This window comes from Arvicanthis niloticus, chromosome 21, assembly GCF_011762505.2.
Source record: "Arvicanthis niloticus isolate mArvNil1 chromosome 21, mArvNil1.pat.X, whole genome shotgun sequence".
NCBI lineage: Eukaryota > Metazoa > Chordata > Mammalia > Rodentia > Muridae > Arvicanthis > Arvicanthis niloticus.
The window spans coordinates 32,023,779-32,049,964 of record NC_047678.1 but is presented as its reverse complement, the minus strand read 5'-3'; the positions used below and the strand labels follow the sequence as shown (position 1 = coordinate 32,049,964).

General features: G+C 43.6%; 2 protein-coding genes across 25 annotated transcripts in view; one reads left to right on the top strand and one right to left on the bottom strand.

The window, feature by feature from the left end:
* The window catches only part of Mlh1 (mutL homolog 1), a 43,373-nt gene extending 38,414 nt beyond the window's left edge, over nucleotides 1-4,959 (top strand). For 2 of the 5 annotated variants that reach the window (XM_034484496.2, XM_034484498.2), the window contains exons 16-19: nucleotides 2,177-2,341; nucleotides 2,891-2,983; nucleotides 3,298-3,411; nucleotides 4,611-4,959. In XM_034484496.2, the coding sequence (XP_034340387.1) occupies nucleotides 2,177-2,341; nucleotides 2,891-2,983; nucleotides 3,298-3,411; nucleotides 4,611-4,778 (540 nt within the window). In that variant the 3' untranslated portion in view covers nucleotides 4,779-4,959. Of the gene's footprint in view, nucleotides 1-2,176; nucleotides 2,342-2,887; nucleotides 2,984-3,297 lie in introns of all 5 variants that reach the window. The other 3 variants (XR_013105708.1, XM_076917885.1, XM_076917886.1) reach the window with 3 other exon arrangements.
* A 2,581-nt stretch (nucleotides 4,960-7,540) lies between these two features.
* Lrrfip2 (LRR binding FLII interacting protein 2) overlaps nucleotides 7,541-26,186 on the bottom strand; it is a 102,819-nt gene continuing 84,173 nt past the window's right edge. For 5 of the 20 annotated variants that reach the window (XM_076917400.1, XM_076917402.1, XM_076917403.1 and 2 more), the window contains 8 exons: nucleotides 23,977-24,069; nucleotides 18,783-18,884; nucleotides 18,419-18,551; nucleotides 16,779-16,828; nucleotides 13,429-13,549; nucleotides 10,948-11,027; nucleotides 9,814-9,918; nucleotides 7,541-9,272 (listed from right to left, as the gene is read on the bottom strand). In XM_076917400.1, coding sequence (XP_076773515.1) covers nucleotides 9,162-9,272; nucleotides 9,814-9,918; nucleotides 10,948-11,027; nucleotides 13,429-13,549; nucleotides 16,779-16,828; nucleotides 18,419-18,551; nucleotides 18,783-18,884; nucleotides 23,977-24,069 — 795 coding nt within the window. In that variant the 3' untranslated portion in view covers nucleotides 7,541-9,161. The remainder of the gene's footprint in view (nucleotides 9,273-9,813; nucleotides 9,919-10,947; nucleotides 11,028-13,428; nucleotides 13,550-16,778; nucleotides 16,829-18,418; nucleotides 18,552-18,782; nucleotides 18,885-23,976; nucleotides 24,070-26,186) is intronic. The other 15 variants (XM_076917410.1, XM_076917412.1, XM_034483955.2 and 12 more) reach the window with 5 other exon arrangements.

The window sequence follows — 26,186 nt, the reverse complement described above, 5'->3', positions numbered from 1 at the left end:
TATTATAGAAGTTACTACATATTTACTTAAAATTAAAAGTAGAAGTATTCTGTAAAACTGTGGCCAGAACAGGGATGGGGTGTGTGTTTGCTTTCTCTTTATTTTGTGGCACGGTAGTAGGCACACACTCTGTATGGAACTTTACTCTGAACCTCTAACAATTTTAGCCCATCTGCTCCAAATGGTTTTGGTGCCTAATTTTAATTTAGCCTTTTGGAAGTTTGATTAGGATTGTATTTCATCTGTAGATCACTTTTGAGAAAAGACATTTTATTAATGTTTCATTTTTTTATAAGTGCCATCCATGGCAACTTAACAGTTTCAATTCCTGATGTTCATTGCTAGATTATAAATGCACTAGCTAAACAGTTAAGCAAAACTGCTAGTTTGCTTAGAGCCTTTGTAGAGTCTGGTTTTCTACATAAATGGTTATAATATTGAACTAACGGCTGCTGTCCCTCTTCACACCTAGTTTGGATGCCCGTCCTTTGTCTTCACAGCTTGCAGTCTGGGGCTAACTAAAGTAGCAGGGATGGAAACCCTTCTCTTGTTCTGATCTTGGGGGAATGGATCACACTTGTTGTTGAGTATGCTAGTACCTGGGAGCGAATTTTTGTGGGTATCCTTAGGAAGTTGGGGAATTTTTTTTTTCCTTTTTAATTTAGTAATAGACATTGAAAGTTTTTCAAATGCTTTTTCTTCCTCTAAAATACTATTTTGAATTTTTAGACTATTAATATGGTGAAATACATCGACTAGTTTCTATGTTTAGTTAAACCAATCTTGCACTCCTGGTGTGAACCCTACTTAGTTACATGTTACCAGACGTCATTTCCTAACGTTGTTATTTATGAGTTTTGTGTCTATGTTGATGAGTGTTACTATGTGTTGCTTTAGTAGAAGATAATGTGGACTCAGAGGAGTTGTGCGCTCTCCTTTGCCATTTGTCTGGAAAAGTTTGTAGGGTTGTTATTATTTACTCATTGTTTAAAACAGTCTGGGCGTGAAGATTGAGTGATAGGAAATTTGTATTGAGATTCAAGTTCTTGCTGTGCAAGTTTTTAGGTTGTCTCTTTTGTTTGTATGTGAAAGCCAGAGGATAGTATCAGGAGTTGTTCATGTGTGGAGACCAGAGAACAGTGTCAGGTGTCGTTCATGTGTGGAGACCAGAGGACAGTGTCAGGCGTTGTTCATGTGTGGAGACCAGAGGACAGTGTCAGGCGTTGTTCATGTGTGGAGACCAGAGGACAGTATCAGTCGTTGTTCATGTGTGGAGACCAGAGGACAGTGTCAGGCGTTGTTCATGTGTGGAGACCAGAGGACAGTATCAGGCGTTGTTCATGTGTGGAGACCAGAGGACAGTGTCAGGAGTTGTTCATGTGTGGAGACCAGAGGACAGTGTCAGGCGTTGTTCATGTGTGGAGACCAGAGGACAGTATCAGTCGTTGTTCATGTGTGGAGACCAGAGGACAGTATCAGTCGTTGTTCATGTGTGGAGACCAGAGGACAGTATCAGGCTTTGTTCATGTGTGGAGACCAGAGGACAGTGTCAGGAGTTGTTCATGTGTGGAGACCAGAGGACAGTGTCAGGAGTTGTTCATGTGTGGAGACCAGAGGACAGTGTCAGGTGTTGTTCATGTGTGGAGGCCAGAGGACAGTGTCAGGCGTTGTTTCCTAGGGAATATCACTTCATTTTGTTTTTTGACATTGTTTTGTTTTTGAGACAGGATGTCTCACTAGGACCTGGAGCTTTCTAAGTAGACTAGGCTGTTTGTATTTAGATCTCCATCATCTGGGGATCAGTCTCTTGGAGATTTCCCAGAAACCTGTAACTGATGTCTACCTTAATTCTAGCTTAGTTGAAAGACATTCATGAGTGTTCACACTTACTGAGACTTTTTTCATGGTCTAAAGCATGTGTTGTCATCTGAAAAAAATTATATTCTTACCTTGCTAGTACTGTTTATAAATGTCACATGAATCACACTCATTGTGGTACTCAACTTGATTGTCACCATAATGACTTGTCTACTTGTCCTGCTGTTAAGAATGAGGATACTGAAACCAGCATTGATGAGTGGCCATTCTGTCTCTGTTGATGCTCTATATCTGAACCGAGTTTGGTCTGACAGGCTTAAGGTTCCCACCTGATCCCTATATTTTTGCTCCTTCCCAGGAACCAGCACCACTCTTTGAGCTCGCCATGCTGGCCTTAGACAGTCCTGAAAGTGGCTGGACAGAGGAAGATGGCCCGAAGGAAGGACTTGCAGAATACATTGTTGAGTTTCTGAAGAAGAAAGCTGAGATGCTTGCAGACTATTTCTCTGTGGAAATCGATGAGGTAGGTGGGGCCATCTGAATGTCTTTGAGTCATCTTTAAATCGATGAGGTGGGTGGGGTCATTTGGAGTTACTTTTCGGATAAGAGTCAAATGCCTAGGTTGGGACAAAAAGGCTGGCTTCCCCTCAGAAGCAGCATGTATCGGTCATACATGGTATTTTCTCCATTTCTCATTTGCACTGGAGATCACACAGCCATACTGTTTCATCCATCTTGCTGTTCTTGTTCCCAGGATGAAAGACTCTCCCACGAGGGAAAGCTGAATCCCTGTCCTTGCAGGCCACAGAGTAAATGAAACTCTGACACTCGCTCCATTTCTTCCTCTTACTTACGCTTGTTCTTTGGGGCTTCCTGTCCTGACATTTGCAAGCAGATCCAGAAGGAAGAGTTGTTCTTAAACACAGGCTCTTTTTAAATGCGTGCCTGTCAGCTCACAGTGCCCATCCTACAACCTGCAGGACAAGGCTTGGAGAAGCACCAGAGAAATAAGCTATCATTTATAGTGCCATTATTTGTTACCCTCTTTTCTTGGCCTTTCCCCCACAAGCAGGAAGGGAACCTGATTGGATTACCTCTTCTGATTGATAGCTACGTGCCACCTTTGGAGGGACTGCCTATCTTCATTCTTCGACTGGCCACTGAGGTACATAGCAGCAGATGCTAAGCAGTGTGTGTGTGTGTGTGTGTGTGTGTGTGTGTGTGTGTGTGTGTGTGTACACGTGTGTGTATGTGTGTGTACTAGAGGATTTGGAATGGGAAAGATTAAAAAGAAAAAAACTCACCACTGAGGGCTCCATCAACCCACCCCCCTAGTCATCCCAGCTATACTTACAAGTCAAGTCTTAGTTCCAGAAAAGCCATGTTTTTTTTTTACCTGTTAAGTTTGTCAACTGTTCAGAAATGAAATGTTAAAGCACTGAGTTGAATGCTTGTCTTGTCTTGAATTCTGTGGACCAGGTGAATTGGGATGAAGAGAAGGAGTGTTTTGAAAGTCTCAGTAAGGAGTGTGCTATGTTTTACTCTATTCGGAAGCAGTATATACTGGAGGAGTCAGCCCTCTCAGGCCAGCAGGTACTGTGGTGATTACTGTACACTGGAGGAGTCAGCCCTCCCTCTCAGGCCAGCAGGTACTGTGGCGATTAATGCACACTGGCATCCAGGACTGGGGTAGGTCTCATGTACTTTTAGGATATGGGACTTAAATCATGTCTAAAATCCTATCTGTTCACTTTATATTGAAAAATTCAAACAGCAGCCTTCAACTTTTTTTTTTTAACCCAGGAATTTGCATATGGTTAATGTTAGCTTTGAACTCCTGCTTCAGCATCCTAAGTGCTGGGGTTATAGTGTGTACCAGCACACCCAACTTTTTACAATGATCAGGTTTTATTTATGAACATTATTTCCTTCTGCTGGACTAGAATATAGACTTCCAGAACGATCTAAGAACCTGTCAGATATAGTGGTGTATATATATAATATCAGAGTAAAAAAGGAGATGTTAGGCTGGAGTGTTGTAAGCCAGCAGCTCTGTAGGTACCACTGTTAGCACTTAAACAGAAGTCTTCAGATACTAGTCCAGCCCTCAGTCCACCTGTTTCTCCTACTTTGCATCCGACCTCTGCCTTCCTTACTAGAAAGTCTCTAACATCCCTCTTAGGCCAGCCTGACACAGAGCCTGGGCTCTACTGCTTGTCACTATTTTCAGATAGGAATGTTCACTCACATTTCAGAAGGAAGATTTTTCAGTGCTTTACAGTGGTGAACAGAAATTAGCCTTGGTTCCAGGCTGAAACCCCAGGAACTCTGATCCTGGTGGGGAAGGTAAAGCCCACAAAGGGTCTGAGCTGATCTGATAGGAACCAGAGGGATGGGAAAGAACATCTTTCTGTGAGGCATCCAAGGCTGACACAGAGCAATGGGGAGGCAAAGTTACCCACCATGAGGTGGCAGAACAGCACTGCTTTAAGGTATCCCAGGTTTAGTGTGGCGCTATGATCCAGAAGCCAGGCTCAGAATGTTAGATCCACTGAAGTGGAAATAAAGGTCTCTTCCATAGGCCATGCTTCCTCAAAATACTGCTTCCTTTTGCTTCCTCACAAACTTTGCTGCTTCTGCTCAGACCTGTGGGATCTCAAGACTGTCCTGCAGAAGCTGCTTCATAAGCATTGGACAGCACACCCATTACTTACCACTGAGACCTTTTTCCAGGCCCAGTGCCTGTCTTGTCATTATGTGGGGAGATAAGTGGCATTTCATGTATTTTTCAGAGTGACATGCCTGGCTCCACTTCAAAGCCCTGGAAGTGGACTGTGGAACACATTCTCTATAAAGCCTTCCGCTCACACCTTCTACCTCCGAAGCATTTCACAGAAGATGGCAATGTCCTGCAGCTTGCCAACCTGCCAGATCTATACAAAGTCTTTGAGAGGTGTTAAATACGATCATAGCCACCACAGAGACTGCATGGCCATCCAAGGTGAAGCCACAGGACAGGACACTTGGTTTCCAGTACTCACTGTTCTTGCACTGTATCCCATTGTTGGTGCTACAGCTTAATACTTCACCTATGGATTGGCTGCAAATAAACTCATGTGTGTTGATGTGATTTTTCTACAACCGAACACTGGAAAACTTTCTAAGATGATTATCACCTAGTATATACTGGGTAGAGTTGAAGATTCCAAAAAGAAGTTTGAAAATCCCTAAATCCCTGGTCACTGAGGAGGCATTTCTACACACATTCTTTTTTTTTTTTTTTTTTTTGGTTATTTCGAGACAGGGTTTCTCTGTGTAACCCTGGCTGTCCTGGAACTCACTCTGTAGACCAGGCTGGCCTCAAACTCAGAAATCCACCTGCCTCTGCCTCCCAAGTGCTGGGATTAAAGGTGTGTACCACCACTGCCCAGCTCTACACACACTCTTAAAAAAAAACTCTTGAAGTTTCTCCTAAATCCTGTTCTGATGTCTGTGTTCTAGAAATCTGCTGTCAGATACCCAGTTTCATCAGCTCAGATTCCTTTAAAAGAAGCCCCAGAACAGTAATTTTTGAGAAGTTCATGTCCATGTCTTAGGTTTTCTGCATCCCATCCCTCAATGTTCAGGCTTAATTAAATCCATCTTAAAACTTTCTTAACTCGTTTTACTTTAAAAGAAAAAAAGAAAAAACCCGAGGCCGGGCACTGTGCATGTCTTGATCCCAGCACTTGGGAGACAGAGACAGGTGGATCTGTGTGCTTGAGGCCTGCCAGGGCTACAGTGTGAGTTCTAAGCAAATTGAGACTACACAGTGAGACTCTGCCTCAAAAAAAGACAAAAAGTCTAGAGCACATAAGGCAGTCTTGTCAGGTGATTGGCTTTAGAGTGCTTGGGAAGATGCCTGGTTGGGCATGTCTCTGAGTGCTTCCAGAGCAGACAACTGGTTGGGAAGGCTTCTCCTCCAATTGGGCAACAGGAACCACTTCTAATCATCTGGGCATGAGAAGTTTGCAGGGACCTGCGTGTCCCCATCCTGATGCTGCCCACAGACTCTTAATGTCTTTGCCTTCCAAGGTGGACCTGGTACCAAGATTCCAGGTTTACAGAAGGGATGTGGAAACGTTTGGAGCTCAGGCTAGGGGGGCTTTGGAGTGTTGTAGACAGAACTTAATGGATGACTCGGTGGGACTTTAGGAGAAATGCAGCCAGTGAAGGGCATGGCTCTTGTGGGTTGAGAATGAGAACAAGGACGGGAGTAGGAGCTAGCAAAAGCCAGCCTCTGCCTTTCCTCTGAACTTGAGTAAGGCTGGTGGTAATGGATTAAGTTGTTTGGCAGAGGCAGTTTCAAGACAGCATAACCTTTGGGTGGTGGCATGGTTACCACTGTGTTTATTGAGGTTGATAATGACAATTTAAAATAGACAAGATGAAAAATAGGCAGTCTGGTGAGAAAAAAACAAGAACAAGGAGGATGAACACATTTAAAGTTGCAGAAAAGGAGAGTGCAGACAAAGATGAGCACAGCCAGAGAGAGAGAGAGACCTTAAACTCCACTGCGCAATGGCAAAGGGGTCAAGACTCCTCACCGAAGCTTCAGCATGTAGATAGGCAAATCCACTTGAGAAGTATGACCAGCATGCTAAGTAAAGGGTTTTGGGTTTTCTGCTTGAAAACCATCTGCCAAATCTTGCCCATGAGCTCTGCCGCACACCCTCTGTCATCCATAATGGGCTTTACTCTTAAATTGTGAGTCAAAATAAAGCTATCCATCCCTAAGTTACTTGTAAGGTGTTTGGTCAACAATGAGAAAAGTTAGTTAAAACTTCGGTATGTGTGTTGGTATTGAAGAGAGTGAGACTCTGTTATTATTGATAATCAAAGCTAATTAATTACTAGGGTCAAAACTTAAAACCACCCTTGCCCAGTCTTTTAACTGGCAAGAGTTAAGTCAGCCCACTTGGTGGCTGTAAACATGTTTCTAGGTGTTGTTTGGAAGATCTTGGGGAAGCAAGCAAGAAAAAAAAAAAAAAAAAAAAAAAAAAGAGTCAGTGGCCTCAGCCGGCTTTCCCCCCCCCACCCCCTCCCCCACCCCCCGAGTCATTCTGTTTTAGAGTTACTTTGGAATTGAGGACTAACAGGACTAGTGAGAAATATCTTTATGACGAGGGACCAAAGCTCCTCCCAGATAACACTCACAGGACAGATCATCCCTCAGAGTGAGACATTTCTCACAATGATGAGCCTACACTGGAAGAGGGAAATAACTGTCATAGGAACCATCAAGAGATGCTGGCAGCCACTTCTCCAGAGCCTTTCATAGGACCTGAACTTAATTACCTGTTGGACCACTGGCCTGGCCAAGATGACTTGCTTCATCAGCAATACATACTTCAGCTAGCTGTCTCCTTTGTTCCTTCTTTTGAACCATTAACACTTGGAAAATTAATTTGGAGTTCTGGGACCTTTTTGTCTCTTCCTCCCCACATGTCCATATGAAATGGCTTCACTATTCAACTGTGGTGACTTGCTGGGGTGGGTGGTCAAATCTAGTCCACTGGGAGTTAGCCAGGGCTTTTTCTCTAAAACCAGTAATAAAAAAATATATTATTCAGTGCCCAAACAGCTGCCTTAATACAGCCTTCCTCAGCAGAAGTACAAAACTCAGCCCAAGGACAAATGCCTAAGATTCTAAAGTAAAATACAGACCACAGGATGCAATGAAGAAGGTTCTAAAGAAAACAATTTATCTTAATGAAGAAATAGAGCCATTTCAATTGAAAAGACTAAAACAAGGGCTAGGTCCAGGCAGGGCTCCTCAGAGGGAAAGTTCAGGAGGCCAGGAGGGATACAGGCTAAGTGACATCAGTGAAGAGGAAGAGGTGCCGTCTAGGTATGAAGAGCTGGATAACTGGATTGTAGCTGAGAGATGTTAAGACAGATCTGTGTTCTTGTCCTACCCTTAAACAACTGTTACTCCTATTAGAAGATGCACAGGATCTTCTCAGCTCAGGATGTAGTTTCCATATTCTAAAAATGAAGGGTTATTGACTCTAAAGAAGGGACAACTATCATTCACTTGTGAGTTAATTTTATTATCTAGTTCCAAGGCTAGATTTATTAAGAGGCTTTGATTCATTAGATTTTTTCCTCAGTATAGTTTCTTTGTAAACACTTCGAGCTACAGTAATCATTCCCATGAAACCACCTTGATTCTGACAAAAGAGAATCACAAACCCTCTAAAGTAGTTATAGTAGGGGCAGGGGTATCTTGAACTGGGCTCTTTAAAGATCAAAGTTTTTAAGCATTTTATGTTCTGGAACCAGGCATGAAAGTACCGGCCTGGAATCCCAGCACTCAAGAGGTCCAATGAGGATGATTGTGAGGTGGAGACTAGCCTGGGCTACACAGATCCTTTCTCTCAAAAAAGTAGAAGAAAGTTCTGTACTCCAAAGTATCTCCTCTTGAGAAAAGAAGAGCAAGACAGGACTGTTCATGGTTGCCATGACTTGTCCTAAAGGCTTCTTTAACAATGACTGCCCGCAGCCAATCCTAGATGGCAGAAAGGTGTGTTTTAATAGGCAGATCCCCTGCCTGCCTGCACTGTCCCTCCCTCATTCCTTGAGCTTGTCTGAGGTTTCATTTCACAAATGAGCAGCAGATGGAAATACACAGAACAGCACAGTGGGTGTGGAGACTGAGGACCCTACTCTTTGGAGTACAGGCTTGGACTTGCTCTGCCCCATGCAATAAAGTTTAATATACACTCCCCGTATTGTTTTCTAACATTTTTTATATAAATTTAAATATCTTACAAGAAAAAGGCTTTTTCCTCCAAACACAAATTTGAGTGAAACACAAACTCCCCACTGCTGAAGACATCCTCACTGAAATGTAATTGCTCTGGTAAGAGGAGTAGGAATCTTGGCCACTTGGGTCTCTGAAGCCTGTATCACATTGTGGAGAAGGCACTTGTGTTTTTGAGGGCTCCAGCAAGTGTCTCAGCGCTCAGAATGGCCATCCTTCAGAACCCACAGCAAGGCTGCCCAAGTGCCTCGTCAGTGAGGCAGCTGGAAGAAGATGGTGAGAAAATGTGATTCTAGAATGTTGAAAATAAAAACAGCATAGACTAGTACTCACTGTAGGAGTGAACTACAAACAAAATCCAAATCCATAACGATTAAACCTGTTTCATTCTCATAAATTATAAAATACAAAGGTGGCTGTTTAATGACAAGACTCAAAACAGTACTTGAGGGGGTTTGTGTCAATGTACAAAAGAGTCAGTATCTCCCAGCAAGGCCCTCAGAGCAGCACCCAGGTGGAAGGAAGGAAGGGCGGCCTCCTACTGCTGGGCGAGAAGGGCTGTCCTGTTGGCCTTCATCTTCTCTAGCCGCTTCGCCAGGTGGCTGTTGGTCATCTCCATCTCCTCGATCTTGTCCTGTGCTGTCCGTAGCTGGAGACAAAGGGCGCAGTCACTTTATGTGGTAAGAAAGCCCAGAAACCCTTCCCACTTCTGGGAGACGGGAGCTGTGCCAGCCATGTATAGAGTCCCCAAACAGCTGCCACCTTCCTTCAGACCGCTAGAGGCCTAAGGAATTGTGTTGAAAATTGTTTAAACCACAACACAATGTGTAAAAGCTGAAAAACCTAATGTCATCTGAAGCAAAACCCAAAAATACTTTTTTTTTTTTTTTTTTGCTGCTTTACCAAAAAAGTCAGTGGCAGCCACTGTGTAGGCCCAAAGCCTGCATGTAGGGCAAGTGGCCCCATGATGTGTTTACCAGGTCTTCTTGGGTTTGAGACAAGGATCTCACTATGTAGACCGAGCTGCCATCAAACTAACAGAGACAGACCTGCTCTTCTGCATCCTGAATGCTGGAGTTAAAGGCACCACCATACTTGACTAAAGTCAGATTTCTTAGGCAGCATGAGATTTTCCCACAAAGTCTGTCTCTTTAGGAATGTGTTCCCCAAGAAGCGTATCAACACGGTACCTCTCGCTGTAGCTTCCTCCTTTCTGCTTTCAGCTCATCTTCAATTTTCTCAGCATTCTCAGCAGCAGTCTTGTACCTCAGCACCTGCCCTTCAAGCCGGCTGATCTGTGAATATAGCAAACGGGCATGTAGGGTCTGCCACCACTGGCAGCAAAGATGGAGATGCAGTGTCACTGGGCAGCCAAGGCTCCCAGGGAGGAGGACAGCTGCAGGCAGTCATTCACCATAGGGCTGATTCCCGTGGCAAGTCTTTAGGCTTGTGAAATTTATTATGAAAGGTTTTTTTTTTTTTTCCTTAACAGGGCCTGTTTTTAAGTCCTCTATAGAAATATCTACAAAAAACAATGACAGTTGCAAAGTACTGTTTGTTTTTTTTTTTTTTAAATCAATACATATATTTATTTACTGTGAGCATACAAGAGGTCTGTGCTTGTTTTGTATCAACTTGAAGAGGAGGGAACTTCAATTGAGAAAATGTTTCCATAAGACTGGACTGTGGGCAAGTCTGTAGTGCATTTTCTTAATTAATGACTGATGGGGGAGGGCCCAGCAGATTGGGTGATGCCATCCCTGGGCTGGTGGTCCTAGGGTCTGTAAGAAAGCAGACTGAGCAAGCCATAAGGGGAAAACCAGTAAGCAGCACCCTCCATGGCCTCTGCATCAGCTCCTGCCTCCAGGTTCCTGCCCTGCATGAGTTCCAGCCCTCACTCTTTTGATGAGGAACTGTGTGTGAGCCTACCCTTCACTCCCAAGTTGCATTTGGTCATGGTGTTTCAACACAGCAATAGAAACCCTAACTAGGACAGGATAAGAAGAGAACATGTGGGAACCAGTTGTCTCCTGCCATGTACTGTATCTTGAGGATCAAACTCTAGCCTTTAGATTTAGCAGCAAGTGTCTGTGCTGTACTATCTTGCTGACTCAGTCCTTTGTCTTTAGAGCAAACACAAAGCTGGGTTACCCCACCAGGTGTTCTCTGAGTTTTTCAACTATAACAGAGCTTTTGAAAAGATCTAGTTGCCAAGGCCACCCACAGAAACTCAAAGGTCTAGCCACTTTTATGCAAGAGGCTGAGAGGCATGTGATCTCATTTAGTGGCATGTAAACCACTTGGTGCATCACAGGACTACTTACACTTTGTTCCAAGGTAGCTATGTCTTGTTCTGCTTTCGAAAGCTTGAATTTGTATTCACTAATTTGTCTATTGGCATCTCCTAAAACAGAAGATAATAATGAATCACTCATCTCCAGAGAGGAAGCTGTGAAGGAGCATACGAAGGACATGCAGTTCAGGGTCTGGATGCTATGTACTACAAGAAGCTCCTATATTTCTGTTCTTCAGTATTCCTAGGACCAAAAGTCAGAAACAAAGTCCTTCTTTCCCTCTAGACCAGCAGTTCTCAACCTATGTGTCTGATCCCTTCAGGGGTCACATATCAGATATCCTGCATATCAGATATTTACATTACAATTCATAACATGAACAAAGTTACACTTAAGAAATAGCAATGAAAGATTTTTATGGTTGGGGGATCACTACAACATGAGGGATCACCACAACATGAGGGATCACCACAGCATGAGGGATCACCACAGCATGAGGGATCACCACAACATGAGGGATCACCACATGAGGGATCACAACAACATGAGGGATCACCACAACATGAGGAACTGTATTAAAGGGTTGTATCATTAGGAGGTTGAGAACCACTGCTCATGTAAACAGACCTTTGAGAAGGAAAGCTCACAGGGTGGCAATGCCCCTGCAATGCCCCTGCAGTCTCTGGGCTTCCTGCTTCTTTGAACCCAGCCCTGTACCTTGCAGCTCTCAGGCAGTTTCTGCTCTCCTACACATTCTGACAAGTCTTCACCAGCCTCAATAAGATGTACTCATTCATCTTCATGATTATGTCGTGCAAAGTTTATGGAACATAAATCGGATCTAACCCACCAAAAGAAATAATTCAAACACCCCAAGAACTGTCCTCTGTTTTCACATGAACAATAGTAGGCCTGCCATGCAGTGTTCAGTGCAGTTTTGCTGTTGGACAGTGCTATTACCTTAGAGTAATAGGAACCACAGGAGATAGCACCTACCTGTAATCTCAAGTCCCAGCACATGGGAGGCCAAAACAAGTGGACCATGAGTTTCAGGCCAGCCTGGCTGTACAATGAAATTATCTCAAAAGACAGATAAAGCAGCTATCTCCAAGGCTACCTCTGGGAGTGGAGAGAACATGCCATCATGAGCTCTTCAATGGAAGTAATAGTCCTGTTTTTACATTCATATCTCCAAGAACTCATTATCAAAATAGACAGCTTCTTTATCACTTCCAAACACTGACTCCTTCCTGTGTACAAGTCTATTCATTTCATGTGTGTGGTTTAGAAACCTTGCTCATTCTACAGGCCAAGCTGCAGTTCAGAGGCAGCAGCTACTCATCTCCTCTTCAGCAGCCAGTCCTGGCTTCCAGGCAGTGTCTCAGGTCATTTAACTTTCACCTGCAAAGCCCACCAATAACAGCTACTTGGTTCTAGGAAGCAATCACAAATGCTAGCCTGTTCCATTTTAACTTGGTTCCTTTTGAATCTGCTGCTTTTAGCAATCTTTCAAAACCTACTTCTGCCATCTGGAATTACCGACATCCATGGCAGTGGTCAGGCTTATCATCCAGCTTCTCAACCAGCCTTCCTACATTCTGTCACATCCCTGTCCCACTACACAAACTACTCACTAAGGAGTATGAGGGACCTGAGGTCTGAAAGAGGAAGTGATACTAACCCCAGAAGTTTTTACTAATAAGCTTCAAACTCCCAAGTCCGTCATCCAGCCTAAGTCCAATTAGCCACAGTTAGCCAGTTTTAAAGTCCAGGATCAGAAAAGCCCCTACTGTAGGTTACCTATCACTACCAATGGGGTAACTATAATAAAAATGGATGCTAGGACAACTCTCCTCTGGGATTTAGTGTGCCTACAGAAGACACTAAGAAAACCCTGGTTCAAATCCCAACACCCAGGTGGCAGCTCACAATTGTCTGTAACTCCAATACCAAAGGATCTCTCACAGACATACATCAGGTAAAAACATCAATGCATATAAAACTATGGGCCAAGCATAGTGGCACACTTTAATCCCAGCACTTGAGAGGTAAAGGCAGGCAGATCTCTGATTTCTTATCCAAACTGATCTACATAGTGATTTCAGGCCAGCTAGGACTATGTAAAGAGACCCTGCCTTAAACCAATGAGATGGAGTTAATAATAGAAAAGGAAGCATAACTTGGGTAAACAAACTATATTTTGTAGCCTTGTTTTTAATTTCATGTAAAGATGAAGTTTTGTTAAAAACTAGGAAATTGCAGAAACAACTCAACAGTAATATAAGCTGATCTTAAATCTTCAACTTTCCAAGATGAATTTCAAAGCAAAAGCTTAAATGGCAGAAGTTCCCACACAGGAGGTCAGAGATCAGATGCAAGCAGTGACTGATCCATGCCATCCCTGGGACATGGGTGAGCAGAACCACTCCCCTGGCTCCAGCAGCCCACATCCAACTATTGCAGGGATACTGCTGCACACCAGTGCAGACTGGCCGGTCCTCTGGTACCTACTCTGCATCTCGATGAGCTGCAGGTCTGAGCCATTCTGCAGTCCTTCCAGGTCGCCAGACATGCCGTCACTCCTGGAACACTTCTGCCGTTCTTCCTCTAACTGGAGCTTCAGTTTTCTAATCTGGAATGGAAGTAAAAGTCACCAGAGAGATCTATGTCTGACTCAGTTTATCTCTTCTTTGGTGATACTGGGGTGGAGCCCCGGGGCCCCAGGCATGCTAAGCAAATACTAACGTGGAGCTGTAGCCATAGGCCTCTGTTTTACTTTGAAATAGGTTCTCACTAAGCTGCCCAGGCTGAATTTGCATCCACTCTGAAACCCAGAAAGACCCTAAACTTGGGATTCTCTTTCCTCAGCCTCCCAAGTAGTTGGGATTTTAGACCTGTGTCACCAGGCCTGGATAGAAGATAAGTGTCTTGAGTTTGGCCTCTATCAGATGTCTTTCTCAATTGTTCCACATGTTATTTTGAGATTAGGATCTCACCAAACCTGGAGCTAATCAATTTAGCTAGGCTGGCTAGCCACCAAGCTCCAGCAAACTTTCTGTGTCCACCTCCCTGGGATCACAGAACATGCTATGGTTGGCTACTACTTGGAATTCAAATCTAGGTCATATGCTTGCACACCAAGTGCAATAAGACCATCTCCAAACCCCAATTCTCCAGTAAAGACTTCTATTCTTTATTACTTGTGTGTGTTTGCACAAAAGTACAGCTTTTGTTTTTTCTTAATCTCATTAAAGTGAAATTTTCCATGGGCAGTTAGGACTTTTTTAGTTTTTTAGAGACCTTTAAATATACAAAAATAATTGGAAGCACAAGTGGCTGGCTTCCCCAGTAGCCTCAACTCCACTGCCAGGGATCCAGAGGAGGCTGAGCAGGGGCTTTGCCCCTGCCCAATGCAAAGGGCAAGTGTGATTTCAGACTCAGTGAATGCATGGTCTCGGGTACCTCTGCCCTTTGCACACACATCATTTCTATCACACCTAAAAAGGCTCATCCTTCCTCTTCGGCACTCGTCCCCAAAGGCCCTGGCCATGCCTAACCTCACCCCACAAACTTCTCCAATGCCTCTGGAAGCGTCAGCCTGCTACCAGATGCTCCTGCCGCAGCCTCATCTCAGAGTACACCCATCACCTCAGTACTCTCACAGACTCCTCCCATTCCTGTAGCTCCACTAAGTGCTGCTACTTGTGTCTTCACAGCCTCCTACCTCAGCCTGGAAATGCAATCGTGTTCTCAGGCTTTCTTTGTTGTTGCTGCTGAACTAGCCTATACTCAGTCCCTGGAGTCTCTGGTCTTCATCTCATCTGTTCAAATTACTATCTAAGCACCTCCTATCTTTTCTGATGTGCTGTGCCTATCATGTTAGCTCCTGACTTGTACTCAGAAACTACCACTGTCTTAAGTCTTTGGCATTTCAGTGTACACCCGGAGTAGTGGCATGCTCCCACAATGCACCTGTTTCTGAATACCTGCCCTTCAAGGATCCTGCCATTTGCCTCTTTTTCCCTTGGTCATGTACAGCTGCCTTCATTAGATAGTCATATTCCCTGGATTATTTAGTTCCACATACTATGACTGCTCATTCCCCAGTTCATTCTCTCTAGACCCTAAGCCTAACATCCTCAGCCATATTCACTTCCAGTCATTGCTCTGTCTTCTTTCAGCTACACCTGATCTCTACTTAGAGGTCCTGTCAACACTGGTCATCCAGTGTAACTTCCAGGTCCAACATGGCCATTATGGTCTTATATACCACTACATCCTTTGCCCTGGTGACTTGAGCACATGCCTATATCATACAGCTGAATGCAGCTAGAGAAACACATAATAAATGTGTTCACGGAGACTTTTCAGATACAATACAGCTTCTAAATTCTATTGCTTGATCTCTTTCTACTAAGGCCTTCCAGGGCATAGATTCTTCAGATAAACCCACAACAATCTGTTCATCTAAATTTCCCACATGCCGTGAATAATATATTAAACCATGGAGTTTCACTCACTATTCCCTTACTGACTGAATAGGAGTTAGGGGAAGAGTAAATAAAATCACTCAAGTTTTTCAAACTCAGAACTAGAAGTTTCTAGAATCTAGAAGGGCTACTATGATGCTTGAAAACTTCTCAACACATCAACTTTGAGATTTCAAGCTACTAGAGACAGAGAAAAGGACAGAAGGGGAAAGCATGACCTATGAGCGATCAAATCTCAAAATGTACACACACACACACACACGGCAGAAAACATGCTTGTGGAGTCATCTGGCTTGCACAACATGCACTTCACTTGCTGAGCCACCTCACAGGCTTATGCCTTCACAATTCTCAACTATCTTCAAAGACAGGACAGTGAAGAACTAGGCCTCGGAAACTGCTTAAGGAAAATGACGCTTTCGTAGGCCTTTGGGGTTATGGGAATTTTTTTTAACAGCACACATGGTCTTTCTCAGGAAACTACTGGAATACTAACAAAAGAGTGAAGGAAAGAGGAAGGTGGGAGGACTGGGAGAGGAGCATCCATCCACAGCACAGACAGAGTCTCCTCAGGCCTGAAGAGCGAGCACATCAGGAATGATGAAGCCTCTACAGTCCAGGATGAGTTATGTCAGAGGCTCAAGACGGAAGGAACCCTGGTGTGTAACAGAAAATCCCTGTTCAGAACACAAACTAACTTTGTGATAAACACAAGAAAATAGGCATATGGCACACACACACACATACACAAAAAAAAAAGCAGCAGCAGCAGCCAGCTTGAACAGTGGGTGTCTCCTGTGGAGCCAACATTCAGAGTCCTGCAGATGAAAACAGCCTGGCCTTTAAGAGGCTACAGGACAGGAAGTTGCACACTGTGGCAGAGGCTTGTCTTCCACAGAGGAATGTCAATAGATGGTCCTTTAAGGAGCAGCATCATCTAGTCAGTGACTCACACTGAGGTGTCCCTAAAGGAGGATGGAGATGGTCAGGCTGGGGGTGGAAGGGCTGGCAGCAAGCTTTGTACGCATCCTATATATTCTCTTTTGAGACACAAAACATGAGTTATCTTTTCTTCCTTTAAATGTCACTTGAGTACCAAAGTTAGAAATATATTTCTAACTTTTTTTTTCCAGTTTTTTGTGTGTTTGTTTTCAAGACAGGGTCTCACTACAGTCCTGGAACTCACTATGTAGACCAGTCTGTCCTTGAACACACAGAGACCCACCTGCTTCTGCCTTCTGAGTGCTGAGATTATAGACATTACCACTACTTCACCCAGCTATTTCTCATTTCTAATGAGAATTCCAATTTATTAGCATTTTATTACCTATCTTAGATAAACTAATAGTTTCAGATGAGTAGACATCTTACCTGTGACAGTAGCTCATCCTTTTCTTCAGCAAGTTTTCGTAGCCTCACATCTGGAACAAGTGGGACAGCTATAAACTGAACTTGTAAAGGTGCTCACAAATAGCCAACAGCTAATACATTACATTATTTATACTCTGAACATGAAAAGACACAAAGGCTTTAATTGCAATAGAAAGAGTACTTTATTCATACTCCCAGCCAGTGATAGTTGCAATTATCAAATAAAATATCTGTTCCCAGAGCACTGACTTTCTGTCTAGAGACAAACTAGGGTCCAGAGGAAAGCAGGCTTTTGTTGTTGCTGCTGCAAAACTGTGCAACCTTTTTCCAGTTGTCTTTAGAGGCTCCCACTCTTGGTAGGACTATGAAGCAAGAGTGGGACGCAGGAGCGTGGAGTAGGGGACCATGGGCTAATGGCTAAGTGGGAGCAGGCAAGTGAGGTCCTCCAGACCACAGGGTGGAACAAAGAGCTGGAGTGGGCTTGAACTGATGTTTAAATCCATGGCTAACTTACTGATGAACACAAGAAAATCAAGCACACAGAACCTGGGCTCCAGCCTGGGGCAGATACCCCAGGCAGCTTCTTCCTGGGCAGGAACAGACCCTATATGCTGAGGAAACACTACTAGCTCAGCTAAAGCAGCAGTTCATAGCTGGCCAATGAACCCATAATAAATAAGGCTGGCTGTGTCAGTTCCAGTTCCCAAAGGCGGAGGCACCCAGGAGGGCTGGCCCACTGTGGTCTTCAGTTCTCTACAGTATCAGGCTATGAACAGTATGAATGGGAACAACAAAACAGTAAACTGACTTAAAAGATTTTTGGTTTGGTTTGGATTTTTAAACTTGAGTGTTTTTTAAGTGTGGGCTTTATAAATGACAACGTCACGTTAAATTTCAAAGGTGACCATGCCTGTAGGATCTTTCCTCTAGCTCACCTGTATCCTTCATCAAAGTGCTCGACACTTCATTATAGTTCTAGAATTCTACATGAGACAATATACCTACTAACTTTAAAGTAGTTCAGCCTATGTTGTTCTTACAATGCCTCATATTTCCTTAAAAAACTGTACACACAAAAACAAGGTAAAGGAAAAAAATTAAATGTACACTGATGACACAGTATCTAACTGCTGTTTTTCTTCCCCTAGTGTAAGATTTATTGTAGGGCAACATTTGAGCTGGGCCCCTCTGTGGCTTCCTGGAGAGAAGCTGTCATCCCATCTCCAGGGTTACTCTCAGCAGGACTGCATGCCATGCTCAGGAAGTCACACTTGTGTCAGTATGGTCTTTCCCATCATCAGTCTCTCATTATGAAAAGTGGTGGCAAAGAGCTGCCAAGTCCTGGGATAAGCTTAGAATCTGAATCCACATGGGCCAAGAAGAAGTTAAGTAGATGCTGAGAAGTCCTACAGCTCTGAGCTACCCATGGGATGGGCACACTGGACTCTGCACGAAGTCTATTTTAAGTAAAAGGAGATGTGTATAAACCTGCAGTGCTTCCCTCATGAAGACTTCACTGCTGGTTTCCCAAGATCAAGAATGTCTAAGGACCATATGTTCCGATTCCTTCTTGGCACCTACCCTGACCCCAGCTAGAAGTCCGACATCAATTCAAGACTAAATAGCAAGCAGTGTCTCACCTAGTGGCCCTTCTCCTGCTGACTCCAAGACCTGAGCAGCTTCCTGAGACACAGCAGTAATGGCTCCAACCACAGGCTCATGATTGACATCACCATTGGGAGTGCTGTCTGGGATTATAACTAAGCCATGTTTCTGTGAAGAAGAAAAAACTTAGTGTCACAAACAATAACCCACACAGACACTAAGTTCTATTGTGGCATCTCTGCAACAATGTTTGTTTGCCATGGGTAGAAGCTAGTGAGAAATTAGTTATATGATACACCTCTGTGGAGGGAACGGCTCAATCAACCATCAAATCAAGGCTGTCATTTATGGTCAGAAAAGACATAAGGCGAGAGGAGGGAAGAAGCCGGGCTGACATACCTCTGCCGTCTTCACCGTCTGCTGCAGCTCAGCCAGCTCCTCTCTGAGCACATCTCGCTCATTCCTGAGGCAGGCAATGTGTTCTTTCTGTTTCTCTAGGGCCTGGTTTTAGGCAGAGTAGCAGGGGCAAGAACAGCATAGAAAAAGAGCAAGAGAAAGGTGACTAATCCAATAAGCAGGAAGGCCTACAAGCAGGAGGTTAGAACATGGAAACGGTGGCCAGGCAGCGGGGAACAGGCTGTGTGCCAGCTGCAGAAGAGTTTAAACAGAAGAGTGCTCATGCGTGAACTTGGCAAGACATGCTCATCACACAAAGACCAGCTTTACCCACAGAAACTTCCTGCCTGACTTCCTCAGGATATTTTCATTTAGTAAACAACAAAAAACACACAACACATTTCACTTCATTTCATTTCATGTTAAACAAGAGTAGTTTAGTTAAGAATAGGCTTGATTTTTTTTAAAGATGAAATTAGTTTGGGAAGAAAAGCGAGTCTGGATAAATTAAATACTGGCTGTCTGCTTGTTCTCCAAGTGTTAGAGCAAAGTACTCAGACATCACCTGACCCAGGACAGCTCATCTCCAAAGCCACAAGCTGCTTATGTTAACTTAATTATACACGACTATGATTCGTTTGTTTTTCTGATATACTGATAAAATGAGAAAAAACCAAAACAACAAAATGAACACTAACCCAGCTGAGTAAGAGGTCAGGGGTTTCAAATCTAGCTTTGGAGACCTGACATAAGTTGTATCCAACACATCTGACCAACAGAAGGCCTGACAGCAGCACCCAGCTCGGAGGCATGCTGGCCTTGGAGTACTGCTTGCACTTGGCAAGTTACACAGTCTGGGAAAGGTGGGCAGTTCTGGGACCACATTCAAACACCAGAATGAGAAAGCAGGGAGCACAGCAGCCCGGCAGGAGCACTGTTTCTAAAGAACCCTTCTACTATATATTTTTCCTGCATTTAATGTTTTATCTCATCACCAGGTCAAAAATGATTAACTGCGTAGTTACTGATGGCTAAGAAGCATTTCCTGGTTCTCCTTGTTGCTGAACAGAAGGTCTCATACTGCCTAGGCTGGCCTTGAACTTGCTATGTCCTGGGTCTCCAGTGACTACCCACAGTGGGATAACAGGCATGTGTCAGTCAACATGCCTCGCTCTGACTGAGTAATTTCTATAAAGCCCTCTCGGTGCTTGTCTGTGAGCACCAGCACTGTGCAGCATGGACTGCGGCAGTGGATAGCATGACCTGGTGCCACTCACCCTTCTGTCCTCTGGGATGCACGGCTCACCTCCCTGCCCAAAGTTATAGTAGCCACCAAGGGAGACGAGGAATGCACTTCCCTCTGGTTCTAAAGCCCTCTCATATCGTTTATAGCACAACCTAGAGAGGCTGCATTTTCTTCTTTCACTTTCATCCCCCAATATGCTAGGGAAGTGTCCCTAGACAAGCCCGACCTTACTTTTCACATTGCAACGTCAGTCCCTACCTTCTTCCCATAAATGGTGAAAATTCACACATCTGCTCTATCTGCAGTTACCTGTAAAGTGATGTGAGACTCTAGATTCTGAAGCTTTTAACATTTGCTGCTGGTATCAACACCCTTAACAACATATAAAACATTAGAACAAGCACAGGACACATCCTGTATGATCCGTGTGGGTTAGATGTGTGTTACAGGCACAGCAGTCACTCACCCCAGGTTAGATGTGTGTTAAAAAAGCACAGCATGCAGTTGTGCTGTAATCATGACATGTAGCCGAGGAGGTGGTCACTTTCACAATGCACTTGTCAATAATCCCACTGAATACAAAAGACCTCAGGAACAGACCAATCTCAAGAATTCCAGCAAACACCAGTACGTGGCTTTTGTACCTCCTTCCACAATTATAGTACTGGGTTTTGCTTTACTTTTAGATTTTAAAATTTCCTCTTCCCATAATTACAGATAGGAAAATAAAATATATCCTGTATATTTGTTCATTTCACCACAAAACTTGAAAGCTACCCAAATACCTTATAATTGGGTCAAATGTATTTGTTCTAGATCTGTTCTAAATCCCCTGTATTGCCTGACCACATAACCACTGCCCTGTTCCTGCAGGCAGCAATTGCCAACTGATCAGAGTACAGAGTTCATCTTTGCAGAGATCTAAATAATTTTTTGTCAAAGATCTGACATCTAATTTTAGCAACAAAAATCCAAATAGAGGTGTGGACCAGGCTGTAGACTATGCAACCAGTTAAGTAACTGCAGTTATTGAAAATAAGAATTAACTGTGGCTGGGTTGGCCAAGAGCTTGGAGGCCTTTTTATGTGCACTACTCTAGTCTATGTGAGAACCCATGAGAACTTCAGGCCAGTGCTGAGAGGACTGATGTCACCACAGAAGGGAGGGAGAGAAGGCAGTTTAACCTGGGACCTCTTTCTTGATTAAGCTATTAGATTTTATTCTTGAAAGTGATGCTAGAGATAAGTGATGCTCTGGGTGCTGAAGCAAATAAAAAGGAAGCTGGATATGTGGATTCAGCCTGGTCTACACAGACTCTGTCTCAAAAAAAAATCAATGTCTAGAGAGATAGTTCAGTAGTAGAGCATTGCCCACCAGGAGTGAGGCCTGGGTTCCATTCCTAGGACTAGAAAGAGCAAAAGGCAAGAGCGGATAACATAACAGCTCCAGACAGAAAAGTAACAAGTATTGGTGAAGAAATGGAGAAAGCCCATCCTTGCTCATTGCTCAGGACAATGTAGAAGCACAGAACTGCTGTGGAATACAGTCCTCAAAAGAATTAACTAGAGTCACTAAATGACTTGGGGATATACCCAAAGTAACTGAAAGCAGAGCACAAAAGAGATGTCTGCACTACATGTCCACAGGAGGCAGAGATGGATGCTGCTGCCCAGGTGTCATTAACAGATAAATCTGATACACATGATGAAAGGTATGCCATTCAGTTTCAGCAAGTAAAAATATTTGCTGATTGTGGGTAAAAGATGCCTGGAGCCCCAACACTGAGAAGAAAATGGGAGAGTTATCCTGAACTACATAGTCTCCAGGAGAGACTGGAGAGGGGAAGAGAAGGGGCAGGGAACAGGGGAGAGAGGAGAGAGATTCATTCATTCTCACACAGACTGCAATGCCGATAACATGTTAGGATCGTATGCTACTGAAATCAAGGAGCCATAAGTGTGCAAGTGCTGTCTGACTGCACCTCAGTGAGGAGCCTGAGCAGTTAACTTGGAGACAGGGTGGAGCAGTGGCTGGCACAGGTAAGGCATTATGGGAACAGACCGTAAGCTGGAGAGGACAGGAACAGTGTGCACTGAAATGTCCAATGGTCACTGTGTGTAACAGGCACAATGTAAAGAAAAGCTAAGGGAGGGAGGGATAAGCTACTGTTACAACTGGATAAACTCTTTGAGTTACGCTGAATGGAAAAAAATCTGTCCAAAAATGTTCCACACCATAGGTGTCTATTTATACAACGTTCTTAAAATGGCAAAATTACGGAGTGGCTCTCAGGACTGGCGGGCAGTGGTAGATGGGTATCTATAAAAGGACAAATGGAAGTGGCTCTATCTTCACTATTCCAGGCAAGTCCTGGCTGTGGCACAATACTACAGCTCTGCAAGATGTGACATTTGTGAGCAAAGGGTATGCAGGGATATCTTGGTATCATTTCTTACACTTGAATGTGAATCTTAACTTTACTCAATATAAAAGCATTTAATTTCTCCACAAAACATTTACTATTGTGTATATGATGTGTGAGTTGCTCAGAGGCACACTCTGGAGTCTTCCCTCCTCTCACCTTCTGATGGGCTCTGGAGACCAAATGCCAGGGCATCATACTTGCAAGGCAAGCACTTTACCCTGAGCTATCTCAGCAGCCTATCAAAGTTTACTTTTTAAAAGTTAAATACATTATATCTCATAGAAAAGTTCAATAAATCCTCAGACAATTAAAAGCAGTGATGTTTATCTTTACCATCAGCATGTACATTTCTTTCTTTTCTTCTATTTTTCTTTTTGAGACAGGTCACACTGTGTAGCCCTGGCTGGTAGAGAACTTGCTATATAGACCAGGCTAGCCTTGAATTCATGAGATCCACTTGCATGCCTCTTCCTCCAAGTGCTGGGGTCAAAGGCATGTGCCGCTACAACCACTATTGGCATGTCTTTTTAGTATGAAAACAAGGCCTGTTTTAGTGAGCTCTTTTATGGAGTGTGTAGTTTTACTCTAGCTAGTCAGCTTCTGTTCCAAAATAATCATCTTAAAACACTAAGAAAATCATACAAATCAGAAGCCCTGGGCCTCCTGACCTTTGAGATGGCCATCCGGACAGTGTGTGCATTTTGAACTTTTTCTCCACAGACTGCCTACTGTGCACCCACCCCACACACCACCTCAGTCTCCCTACTCTGTGCACCCACCCCCACACATCACTTCACTTTTCCAAGGAAAAACATTTATAAATAAAGTAATTCACAATCGCAACGTCCCTTGGGAAGATTTTCTAGGTTTTGATGAAATTTTGGAGACTTGCTAACTTAAACTTCAAAAAATTATATAAAATTATCTTCTGTTCTTCTGTGTGACACTGTGCTATCCTGCAGCATGCTTGGCGTGTACCCACAGCACTACACAAAACAGCAATGAGGAAGTCCTCCTTACCAGGCCCCACTGGGCCTTCGGGCTATAATTAGAGTTGGTGTCACAGTCTGGCAGCCCTATGATCTTACATTCCTATCCATTTCCATAATTAAACTGATTTGTAATCCCTTCCGATTTTATTCACCAGCGATTTATAAGCTAACATTCCCCCTCCACCCCATCTTCTTTTTCAGTCCATATTTTATAATGTAAGCATATCTAACTGCCCACGGAATCTGAATTAGATGCCTGTGGTTGCTGTGGGGTAAGAATCTTTATTATATGGAGAATGAAGAACACTTCTTTTAAAGGTTTCTATTTGTGAGCTTCACAAGCATGAAGTCTGGAAAGAGAAGTTCTATGTAGGCACACTACCAGGGTTTCCTAGAAAATTCTCTGTCTTCTGGTTATCCATACTGTCTAAAAAGGTAATAATAAAAAGATGGCTTTTTGGCAACCTCTGAGTTAAATTCTCTTGGTCTATCCCTCAGGAATGAGCTTTTCCAAAGCCCCACCTCCTCTCATACCCCAATTATTTTATCTTTCCAGAGCAGGGTCTCTTGGAGGTCAAACACCTCTTTTGTCATGGTGTCTATTTTCTCCTGGAGGCGCTGATTCTCCTGAAGAAGAAGAGGGGAGGGAAATAATGAAAGCAGAAAGAAAAAAGCAAGGCAGTTAGAAGAAGGAAAAAACGAGGGAGGTGGGTGAATTCTAATGAGGAGGAGGAGTCTACAATCCACAGAAAAGAGAAAGGTGACACCCATTGTCTCCCAGCTGGACCCCAACAGTAAGTAAGGGAAGACAGCAGGGTGCAGCCAAGCTTGTGCTGTGTGTGGACAGGCACTGGGTTTAATCCCAAGCACCACAAGAAAAGAGCGCAGGGCAAATGTCAAAAAGGGTATCAGAGTAACTGCTCCAAGCAGAGTTCTGCGGCAGCCATCCAGCCTTCACTCCTACAAAATACGCACACTCCTGCATATCCGTCCCGGGATAACTGCCCTTCCACTCAGACATGGAGCCACTTAGATTTGCAGAAGGAAACATGTGTTTGCTTATGACTAAATAATGCTTTACCACAGAGGAAACTGGAGCTTTGAATGTTTTACTTGGTAAAGTAGAACTTAAAAGAAGACAGACATAACTCAGCTTGGTCATTTTGATTTCTGTTGGCAAAAATTGAAATATCAAGAATATCATAAAGTATAAAAGAAACATTAGTTTTTAGAAGATGGGATTTTAACACTTAGCTGTTGTCAAGCAAGTCTTCTGGTAAGTAATGATGTCCTGGTTAGCACTAACATAGCCTAGAATGCCCTGGGGGAAAAGTCTCAGGTGAATATAATTGTCTTTAGCAGGTCACTCTGTAGGCATGTCTGTAAGAGACTGTGTTGCTTGCTGACTGATTGACAGGGCCCAGCCTACTGGTGGCCAGATGGTGAGGGCTATATAAGGAAGCTACAGTGAGGAGAATAAGCTTCCGCCAGCCTGTGAGCTGGCCAGCTAGCACACAGCAACCTCCATAGTTCGCGGTATACTTCCTTGGTTGTGAGTGAGCTCCCTGGTTGGAAATAATGCTGTGTGGACCAGCTAACAATCCTGTCTTCAGGTTCCTGCCCTGACTTCCCTCAGTGATGGACTGTGACCTGAAAATGCAAGATGAATAAACCCTTTCCTCCTCCCCTAAGCTGCTTTTGGCTATCACAGCAACAGAAAGGCAGCCAGAGCAGGTACTTATTCTAGACCTCTTCCCATGTTTTTCCCTGTGAGCCACCAATCAATGACCAGCAACACTGCCCCGACTCACACACTCTCCACTTGATTATGCAGATCTTAACTGTCAAGACACATAAAGGCATTACATGCAATACTCGGGTTCCAGTTGTACATGATCAATAGATACTGACATCCAAACAATGGGAACTGAGAACATACAAAGACTAAGGCTTTCAAAGTCTTTAGCTAGCACCCTGGGCTTGTTTTCCAAGAAACTGGTAACAAATGACAAAAATCAATCCTTACTATCTTCATATAGAATTCTTAATGAAAACCAAAACATGTAAGCGTAGTAGGGATGGCGGTGGACAAACACCTTGAACACGTGCTGTGGCCCACCCTCCTTTGCACAGGGATGCTGCCTCAGTGTGGCACAGAGTCCCACCACAGTGGAGAGCTGAAGCCCTGTAGTGTAAGTTAAAGACCTTGACAACTCCCTCCTTTTCTTCAGCTACCTCAGTGCATCAAGCTGAGTAAGGGTTAAAATTCTCACTCCTATAGCATAGCATGCACTAGGACGCACAGAGTGTGACTCTATAATGCTTCCCTTTCCAAAGTCCTATATCGTCAGGAAAACGTGCTGAAGAATAAAAGACATTGGCCAAAACTCCTACTGCTAACGGGGGAATTTTATAGAGCTGGGAAGCATTCACTTTTTATGCTTGCCTTTATATTTCATTTTCAAAAAGTTTGGGAGAGCCAATGTTAACACAAGTAAACTTTATAGCAGCACTTTTCAACCTGTATGTCATGACCCCTTTAGGAGCCAAACAACCTGTTCTCAGGTCACCTAAGACTATCAGAAAACAGATAATTAATTACATTTGTAACAGTAGCAAAATTATAGTTATGAAGTAGCATCAGAAATAACTTTATGGTCAGATATTACTATGCCACAAGGTAAGGAATTAAAGGGTCACATTAGGAAAACTGAGAACACTGATTTATAGGACTTTACCAGTCT